Source organism: Aureococcus anophagefferens, assembly GCF_000186865.1.
Source record: "Aureococcus anophagefferens unplaced genomic scaffold AURANscaffold_54, whole genome shotgun sequence".
NCBI classification, from domain to species: domain Eukaryota; class Pelagophyceae; order Pelagomonadales; family Pelagomonadaceae; genus Aureococcus; species Aureococcus anophagefferens.
This window is the reverse complement of record NW_008705607.1, coordinates 55,243-65,195: the sequence shown is the minus strand read 5'-3', so window position 1 is coordinate 65,195 and position 9,953 is coordinate 55,243. Positions and strand designations below refer to the sequence as shown.

Genomic DNA, 9,953 nt, shown 5'->3' with positions numbered 1-9,953 from the left:
TTGGGGTCGCGATCCACGACTTCACACGTTTTCCGAGGTCACACGACGCTTCCGGACCGAGTATATGACCCACCGGAGGGATGTGGCCAGCGCCTCGCACGTGTGGCGCTCCGGATGCCCGCGGTCAACGCGTCGGGAATGTCGTCGGCGCCGAGCTTCGGCCGCGCGCGCAGTCACGTTTTGGGCCCGCACGCATCGAACCAAGCACGCGGAATCTCTTATACCATCACTAAGGACCCGCACACGCCCCAAACGAGCCAGAAGCAGCGTTTCCGACGAGTCCGCACTCGGGCCTCTGAGAGCGTGGGCCGCCTACCGCTGTCACGCGACCGTTTTGAGCCGCGAAGTCGCCATCACGAACGGTTGGAACGGCTCCGCGCCCTCGTGGGGTACATGCGCCGCGGCCGGGGCCGTTTTTCCTTCGGCTACCGCGGCCTACGCGCCGCTTTGAGGCCCATCGAGGGCTAATCGGGTGTTCACCACCCAAAGGTTTGGGTGTGCTCCGCGGCGCTCCAGGTCGCCGCGCCCGACGCGACGACGCAGAGCGGCGGCCCGTTGTCGTCGGGGAGCCCCAGCGCCCGCGCCTGCGCGTCGCCGACGTCGACGACGGGCGGGGCGCCCTGCAACTCGTCGAGGCGCAGCCGGAAGCCGCCGCCGACGTACTTGGAGATGACGACGCCCATGTTCATGCGCGCCGTCACGACGACCTCCTCGGAGCGCACGAGGTGGGCCGGGAACTGCCAGACCTGCTCCTCGCCCTCGCCCTCGATGCCGAGCTCGTCGTCGTCCGCCTCCTCCTTGGGCGCGAGGACCTTGACCCAGATGTCGAGGTCGCCGTCGCTCTCCGCGGCGAAGTTGATGGTCCGGTCGTCGGTCTTCACCGTGAACTGGAACGGCGGCTTCTCCGCCCCGGCCACCTTGTCGACGGCCGTGATCTCGGACACGATGATGCAGCCCCGCTCCTTGCCGTGCTCCTTGTTCGCCTTCGTCGACGGCTCCGCCCAGCAGAAGCGGCCCTCCTCCGTCCAGCAGAACCGCTTCGGCCACGTCAGCATCGTCCCCTTCTGCTTGAGCAGGATGCCCCGGTGCGTCGCGAGGTCGCCGCCCGCCGAGTCGCCGCGCAGCAGCGAGCTCGCCCGCTTCATGCCGCCGGGGCCCGGCGCCTCGCCGCCCTCGTCCTCGCCGCCCAGCTTGCTCGACGACGTCAGGTTCGGCGTCGCCCGCCGGCTCACGGCCCTCAGGAGCGGCATCGGTTCGCGCCCGCGCCCGCGGGGCAGCCCCAGCTCGTCGTCTGTTCCTCGCGCGGGGGGTGCAAGGTAGATATTATGCGTCAAGATGCTGCCGCGCTTCGCGATCGGCTTGCGACCATCTCCTGCTCAATTTGGTCCCGTCACAGTGTCCCTCGTGTCGTTCCCCCTGCGCTAACAACAAGGACCCCGCAAGAAAACTAGGACATGGGCGCGCTGGGGACGAGGGACGTCAGGAACGAGAGGAGGCTCGAGAAGACGTGGGGCGGGCCGAACTCGTGGCCGCCGCTGTGGGGGATGAACATGACGCGCGCGCCGTTCGTCTTCAGCAGGTCGCAGAGCCAGTTCGCCGTGTAGAAGGGGATCGTGTTGTCCTGGAGCCCGTGGAGCTGGAGCACGCGGATGCCCCGGTGGCGGCTCGCGAGGCGCTCGGCCCAGCGCTCCACGGCCATGACGAAGCCCGAGAGCACGACGACGCCCGCGCACGTCTCGTCCAGGTGCAGCGCGACGTCCAGCGCCACCATGGCGCCCTGGGAGAAGCCGCAGAGGCACAGCGCCGACGTCGGCAGGCCCGTGCGCTCGCGCAGCGTGGCGACGAAGGACGACTGCGACGCGCGCATCTCCTCGACGCCGCCCGGTGTGGCCCGGACGACGCGCGCCTTCTCCGCCTCGCCCTGGAGCACGGCCATGACGTAGGAGCTAAAGTCGAGGTTGAACCAGGCCGACTCGCCGCACTGGGGCAGCACGAACTGCACCGCGTGGCCCGCCTCGTGGAGCCGCGCCTCCAAGACCTGGGCGAGCGGCACGAGCTCCGACGCGGGCGCGTAGTAGCCGTGGTAGATGACGACGACGAGCTCCGGGTTCGGCGACCCGAGCACGCAGCAGCGCAGGCCCGCGATCTCCACGGCGCGCGCGCCGTCCGGCGACGGGCACGGGCCCGTGTACTCGCGGCTCCGCGCCTCCTCGAAGCGCGCCTCGAGCTCGCTCCGCTCGAGGCAGTCCGCGTGACCCAGGCCGGCGTCGCTAATACTCCGCCGCAGCTCGCGGATGGACAGCGACTTGACGTCGAGGTGGAGCGCGCCGCCGCCGTCGCTGGCAGCGTCCCGCGCCGGGTGGTGGTGCGACGGCTTCGGCGCTTCGTCGTCGCCGAAGAAGAACTTCGTCGTCTCGGGAAACCAGTCGGCCATCGGTTCGTTTCGGTCGCCGCGACGCACAGTGAGAGGTCTTCGCGGGCCGGAGGCTGGTGCGGCGCGCGCACCACGGTTGCGCAGATCCGCCACCTCGCGCCGGCAAAAAAGAGCTCGCTCGCTTGTGGTAAATTTATGTGCATGTTGACGCTGCTGAAGCGGGCACCAGAGTCTATGGACGGCGCCTGAGCCGGTCTGTGCACGTTGTACGAGCCGCAGAGATCGCACATGTCCTTCGCGAGCCTCCTGGAGAGCTATGATGGCGAGGACGCCGCGCCGCCGGCGCCGGCGCCGCAGCGCGCCCGGCCGCCGCGCACGGCCTGGTCGCAGCTCAACCGCGGCGACCGGCGCCTGCGCGAGGCGCTGGAGCGCGGCGCGAAGCGCGCGTTGCGCGAGGCCGAGGAGGCCTGCGGCCGCGGGGACGGGAAACGGCGCCTCGCGGTCTGCTTCACGGTCGTCGACGGTCTGCCGCACGAGGCGGTCTGGCGCGCGTGGGCCGACGCGTGCGCCGCCCGGGGCGTCGACGTCGCCTTTTACTTGCACGCGCACCGGCCCGGGCGCGTCGCGTCGCCCTGGGCGAAGGCGCGGCTGATCAAGGAGCACTTCGAGACACCGTGGGGCTCCGTGGAGCTCTGCCGCGCGACGCTCTGCCTCCTCGACGCGGCGCTCCGCGGCGACCCGGCGGCCGTCGCCTTCGCGAGCGAGACCTGCGTGCCCGTGTGCGGGCCGGACCGCGTCGCGGACCTCGTCGACGCGCCCGCGAGCCGCATGGTGTGCACGGGCCGGCCGAACAACGGCTACGCCCTGCAGGTCCAGTGGGCCAAGGTCCACCGGTCCGTCGACGCGGCCCACGTCTGGAAGGCGGACCAGTGGGTCGTGTTGAGCCGCCTCCACGCCGAGGCCGCCGCGCGCCTCGACGGCTGCGCGCGGCGCGAGGCGCGGCACCGCGACGACGCGGAGCCCTTGTGGCGGCTCCTGCGCAAGTGCACGGCGCCCGACGAGCTCCTCTTCCCCGTGTCCCTGGCGCTCTGCGGCGTGTTGCGGCGGCCCGACGGCGCCGACGAGGCCGCGGCGGCGACGGCGACGGCGCCGGCGACGGCGACGGCGCCGGCGCCGGCGACGGCGACGGCGACGGCGACGGCGACAGCACCGCTCCGGCCGCGCGAAACCACCGCAGTCGACGGCCGGCGGCTCACGTGGTGCGACTGGTCCCAGAACGGCAAGTCGCCCAAGACCTTCGCCGCCCTCGACGCCGCCGTCGTCGCCGCGGCGAACGTCGACGGCTGCCTCTTCGCGCGCAAGTTCAAGGACCCCGTGCCCGTGGACGCGTGGCGCGCGCTCGTCCTCGGCGACGAGGACGGGGACGGCGACGACGCGCCGCCGAAGAAGCGCCGCCGGGAGGAAGGAGGTAGTGATGGGTAAGGACCTTAACTAAGGTGTCTGCTCTCGAGACTTCGTTTCGGCGACTCTCTCTCTCTCGCGCATTAGGCGACCTAGCCCGCCTACGCGCAGCCTTGGGCTGGCGGGGCATTGGGGGGGGGGCTAAAGCCGCACCGGACCTCGGGGAGACTCCTCGGAGGGAGCGGGATCGTCCCTGTTGCAGGGGCCCAGTCGTCCCTGCGCGCGGAGCTTGGCTCCTCACATTATTCTTCAGGGCAGGGTCCTTGACGAACCTTGGTACGGAAGCGCTGTTTGACCCGGCCGGAAGAACTACGACACTAGAAAGTGTACTTCCACGACTCGATGTCAGTCGCAAAGCGCGTGGCAACCAGATCCCTCAGTTCTGATGTATAAAATTTCCGGCGCCGTTCGGCCGCCGAAGACACATTGAGCATTTCAAGGTAGTGATGTTTTTTGCAACAACTTGATCGTGCGCAATCATGGGTCGTAGAGATGTGCTTCGCAAGGGGCGGCTTGTCAAAGCCAAGGCGCACACTGACTTCTGAGAGAGTAGACTCGAATCCGTGTTCGATGCGCGCTACGACGTCGTAAGGCAATCTTTCTGGCTTGCATCGCTCGCTCTCGGGCATGAAATGAATGTTTGGGGTTTTCTGTCCTGCCACGAATCGGATCGCCTGTTGGAACTGGACCTCACAGGCTCGCTTAATGCCATAGTGTTCCCGCATCCCTCTCGCGCCACCATGGCCGTCAGGATGGACTATTATTTTTCCGATGAAAGCAGAAATCAGTCGATCCCAAGGATTGCGCACGGTGGTTAGCGCGACGAACGGCTTGCTGCACAGGAACTTTTTATCGCTCTCACTTAATTTTGATGACAGATGTCTGTCCACCGCGAAGGATCGTCGCGCTTGGTGTTTTGCCGTCGTATTTGCCAAGAAATGCCGGTTGATCATTGAATCGATTGTTGACGAGCCAGCCTTGGCGGTCGGGCAAAAAAAGAGCGAGGGTCCCCGCTTTGACGGACGAGTGACTCTGATGTCATGTACTTTCAAGAAGCGACGACAGAGATCCGGACGCGCCTCTTGGGCACCTTCGAAAGCAAATGCCACTGCGAGTACCCACAAAGGCTTGATGATGACGTGCATGGTCGATATTGCGGGTGCCTGCGGGGAAATCGACGCGGTTCCGCGGCGACGATCGACGGACGAGGCGCGCGAATCAGGGGTTGAAGACCTTTCAGGCACGTCCGCCGACGGCCGGGAAGCCGGCCGCCGGACGCGCCGCGGAAGAGCGAGTCGCTCTTCCGCGTCGTCGAGGTGCCCGCCGCGGACCACGCCGCCGGCGGGCCGCGACGTCGGCGGCCGAGCTCGGATGCGCTTGGGCTTGGCGTGCACCGAGGACTCGAAGACGAAGCGGAGCGGGTCCGTGTCGCGCCGGCCGCCGGCCGCGCCGAGTCGCTCTTCGCCGTCGTCGAGGTGCCCGCCGCGGACCACGCCGCCGGCGGGCCGCGAGGTGGGAGGCCGGGCTTGCATGCGCTTGGCGTGCACCGAGGACTCGAAGACGAAGCGGAGCGGGTCCGTGTCGCGCCGGCCGCCGGCCGCGCCGAGTCGCTCTTCGCCGTCGTCGAGGTGCCCGCCGCGGACCACGCCGCCGGCGGGCCGCGAGGTGGGAGGCCGGGCTTGCATGCGCTTGGCGTGCACCGAGGACTCGAAGACGTAGCGGAGCGGGTCCCGGCGCGCCGGCCGCCGGACGCGCCGCGCAAGAGCGAGTCGCTCTTCGCCGGCGTCGAGGTGCCCGCCGCGGACCACGCCGCCGGCGGGCCACCGCCGCCCCCCGGGGCGACGACGACCGCGCCCCGGGGGGTGACGCCCCCCCCGGGGGCGGACGGGCGCGATCGCGGTCGTGGGGAACGTTTTTCTTTTGGGATGGCGTGGGCGGAGCGAAAAGGAGTCGTAAAAGCGGGGCTTGGGGGGGACTTGTTGGGACGCCGGGAGGCTACGAGAGAGGTACGAGGTGTGAGTATGATGTGTGGCGTGTGTGCGCGCGTGAGCGAGGAAGGTCGAGTGGAGTTGTGGAGGTTTTCCAAGCTTGGCTGACTCGCTGTCGGCCGCCGGCGCGCCGGGGCTGATTTTCGCCGGGGTCCGACGCAACGATAAAAGTAACCCGTTTTTGAGTCGTCGGCGCCGATTGTAAGTCGTAGGGTAAGTCGTCGGGCCCCGGGGTAAGTCGTTGGGCTCGCCAAAACGGAACGCCGCGCGCGCGCCGCCCGCGCCGCGTCTGAATCGATGCCACGTCGTCGTTTTGAGTCGTCTCTTCTCGTTCTTTCGACGGATCGGAGCCCCCGGGGGGCAGGGGCGACTCGCCGCACAAAAAGACACAGGAACCCCGACCGTCTACGGTGGCATCGTTTTCGAGCCCGGAGATACGGCCCGTTCGCGAGTACGGGCCCCGCGCGGCCTCGGGCCGAGGTAGGCCGCCGGGTAAGTCGTCGAGTTCGAAAGTAACCCGTCAGGTAAGTCGTTTTGGCCGAATGCAAGTCGTAAGTAACGGGTTGGGTAAGCCGTTGCGTCCGACCCCGCCCCGGCCAATTTGGGGTTTGGCGACTTGTGAAACCGCCTCGACCCGACGGGCCCGCGCCATCATGGAGGCGCCCGCGTCGTACCAAAAAGTGCTCGAGGAACACGCAGCGGGCCACTCCACGAGCGCCGAGGACCAGTCCCACATCTTCTACGGCGCCGCCGTCGAGAGCATGAAGAGCGGCGACTGCGACAAGTCCGTCAAGCTTTTGAATCGAGCGTGCGTCCTCGCGGGCGGGATTTTGTCGACACGCGGCGGCGAGATGCGGCTCTGGCTCGCCCTGGCGCTCGACGCCGCGCGGCGGCGCAGCGAGGCATTGCCGCTGTTGACGGCTTTGGAGAGCCACCCGGACGGCGACGTTCGGACGGCCGCGAAAGAACTCGCGTTCGTGTTCCAGGCGCCGGAGCTCGAATGGGAGAACGCGTCGCACGTGTCCATCGACATCGACACCTTCGACGACGACGTGAACGTGCGGCGCGAGTCTGAGGAGGGCGAATTCGCGCCGCGCGCGCCCGAGACGGAGGCCGAAGGCGACGCGAGCGAGGAAGCTCCCGCGCCGGAGCCCAAGCGGGCGCGCACGATAGACGCGTGCGCCGGGTCACGTTCTCGCGAGAAGCTCCGAGAGCGCAGCATCTTCCCTTTGAAGCCGGTGGCGCGACCGCCGCGGCAGGTCCGGCGTCCGGCGAAACCGCCGGCGAAACCGCCGCGGCGAGTCCCGCGCCCCATCGTGCGCATGATCCCCCTGTTTCGTCACGATCCACGGGCGATGCCACCTTTGGAGGCGCGCTGCGACGCGCTGCGGCTGCTGCAGGAGTGCGGCGCGGGCCCTCGGGCGGCCGACGTGGAGACGGACTACCACCGGCTGTACCTGCGTCTGTATCCGCGCGACGGCACGCGCTACGTCTCCTTCCTGCGGTCCATGCTCGCGCGCCCCGAAGCCCCGGAGCTTCTCGGCCTGTCGCCGCCGCGAAACGCGGAGCGGGGCGCCGACGCCGCGCGCGGCGATTCTACGTCGGAGCCGGCGGCCTGGACGCCGGCGCGCGTGCGCTGGGTCGTCACGTGGCTCCCGGCCGAGGTGCGGCCGCTCGAGGGCGGGCGGTTCCGCGCGCGCTGGAAGGTGCTCGGGGCGTGGGTCGAGAGCGACCACGACGCCGACGAGGTCCGCGTCGACGCGTCCGCGCCGCCGCCGCCGGACGCGGCCGCGCCGCCGCCCGCCGCGCCGCCGCCGTCCGCGGCCGCGGTCGCCGCGTCGCAACCCCACTGGACGCCGGCCGAGGACGAGATCCCGCGCGAGCGCGCCGGCGGCTTCGCCGCGCCGCCGCCGCCCGTACCCTGCGCCGCGCCGCCACTCGCGTCGACGCGCGACGAGTGCCCCATCTGCATGGAGGAGCTGGGAGACGGCGCGACGTCGTTGGAGTGCGGCCATGGGCTGCATGTGGACTGCTTGCGCCAGTACGCCGCATCGCGCTGGGCCGAGTGCGGACTCGGCGCGCGGCGGAGCTCGCGGAAGCGGAAGCTCCGCTGCCCGACGTGCCGCGCGGAGACGCGCGAGCGCGACTAGACGACGATGATGAGGGTGCACGCGTAAGAGTATCTGTAGAGAACCAGTAGCAGAGAGTGGCTCCCTCTGAGCCTCCCGTCCCCCCGCGGTTCCTCCCGCCCCCCCTACGTTTAGAGAAGCGCCAAGGCAGAGAGTGGCTACTTTGATTTGGCGAACGCGAATCTTTGCCACTGAGAGTCTTCGAGAGTCGACCTTCGGCCTCGACCTGGCGGTGACGTGCGAGAGTTCACGACAACCCCTTGCCGGTGGAGACGATGGTCGCCCTCTGGCGCGAGGTCGAGACGGGCGCGCGGTACACGCAGACGACGGCGATGGACAAGTATCCAAAATTGAACACGAAGTCGTTCAAGGGCCTGTCGAGCGAGATCGCCAAGAAGCCGCAGACCGGCAATCAAGGCGCCCGCGATGTCAAGGACTGGGCGAGCAGCCAGACGCTGTGCCCCATGTGCCGCGAGACGCTCCAGTTCGCCCCGTGACTACAGACTCTTGCGCCCGGTCTTAGCGCGCCCTACATGGCGGCGGTCGCGCGGGCCGTCTGCGCGAGGCGGGCCTGGGCGAGGAGCGCGTCGATGCGGTCGCCCGGGGACGAGTGGCGCGACGACGGCGCCTTGTCCGGCGTCGGCGCGGCGCGCGGCGCGGACGACGGCCGCGCGCGGTAGGGGAGGCCGCCCGGCATGACGTGGGCGAGGGGCGTGGGCGACCGCGCGGCGTGGAGGTGGTGGAGCGCGGCCTTGTCGCTCTGGAGCTTGGCGACCTCCGCGCGGAGCGCGTCGACCGTGCGCGCGTCGACGGCGCGGTCGCGGGCCGCGGCGTCGAGCTCGCGCTCGAGGGAGCCGCCGACGGTCGCGCGCTTCTGGTTCTCGCGCTTGGCGTCGGTGAGCGCGCCCTCGAGGGACGTGATCGTGTCGAGCGCGGCCTGGAGCCGGTGCTCGAGGTCCTGGCGCGCGCGCGTCGACTCGTCGGCGCCGACGACGGCGGCCTGCTTCTCGCGGCAGGTCGCGCGGTAGACGTGGAGCGCGTCGTCGCGCTCCACCGTCGCGCGCTGGCACGCGGCGCGCAAGGCGTCGCAGTCGCGGTCGAGGCTCGCGGCCTGTTCCGTGGCCTGGCGGAGCTGCGACCGCACGGACGCGAGCTCCGCGTGGACGGCCTGGTTCTCCTTGGTCATCATGCGCAGGTCGTCCTGGGACGCGTCGAGGAGCTCCTGGCGGTCCGACGCCGCGCGCCGCGCGTCGTCCAGGGCCGCGCCGAGCGCCTGGAGGCGCTGCGCCGACGACGCGTGCTCCGCGTCGCGCTTGCCCAGGGACCGCTCGAGGGCCTTGGCGCGGCGCGCGTCGTCGTCGACGCGCGCCTGGAGGTCGTCGCGCTGCCGCGCGAGCTCGGACCGGCGCTGCTCGAGCGCGGACGACGCCTCGCTCTTGGCGCGGAGCGCGTCCTCGAGCGCGTCGCGCTCCGAGTCGAGCGCGTGGAGCGACGCCTCGAGGCGGCGGATCGTACCCTCCTTGGCGTTCGCGGCCTCGGCGGCCTTGGCCGCGTCGCCCTTGGCCTCGAGCGCCGCGCGGCGCGCGCGCTCGACGTCCTCGAGCGCGCGCCGCGTCTCGGCCTTGCACGCGGCGCGGCTGTGCTCGAGGCGGTCGACGAGCGCCTTGAGCTGCTCGGCCTCGTCGCAGGCCGCGCGGAGCGCGTCCGCGTCCGCGGCGCTCGCGGCCGCCGCCGCGAAGTCGCCCGGCCGCGCGCGGTCCGAGGCCGCCGCGGCTTTCGCGCGCGCGTCCGCGTCGGCCTCGCGGCCCGCGGCGCGCTGCGCGTCGCCGGCGAGGGACGCGACGGCCGCGCGGCCCGCGTCGGCCTCGGCGCGCGCCGCCGCGCAGGCGCCCTCGGCGGCCTCGGCGCGCTCGCGCCACGCGGCCGCCGCGAGCCGCTCGCGCTTGGCCATGTCGAGCGCGGCGACGGCGTCGGCCTCGAAGCGCTTCGCCGCGTCGCGGC

General features: G+C 70.6%; 1 protein-coding gene across 1 annotated transcript; it reads left to right on the top strand.

Moving 5' to 3' along the window:
* Positions 1–3,202: 3,202 nt before the first annotated feature.
* Positions 3,203–3,856, top strand: AURANDRAFT_67868 (expressed protein; the record flags this gene model as incomplete). The annotated part of the gene is made up of 1 exon (XM_009043453.1): positions 3,203–3,856. One exon carries the CDS (start codon positions 3,203–3,205, stop codon positions 3,854–3,856), a length of 654 nt encoding a protein of 217 aa, XP_009041701.1.
* Positions 3,857–9,953: the final 6,097 nt, after the last annotated feature.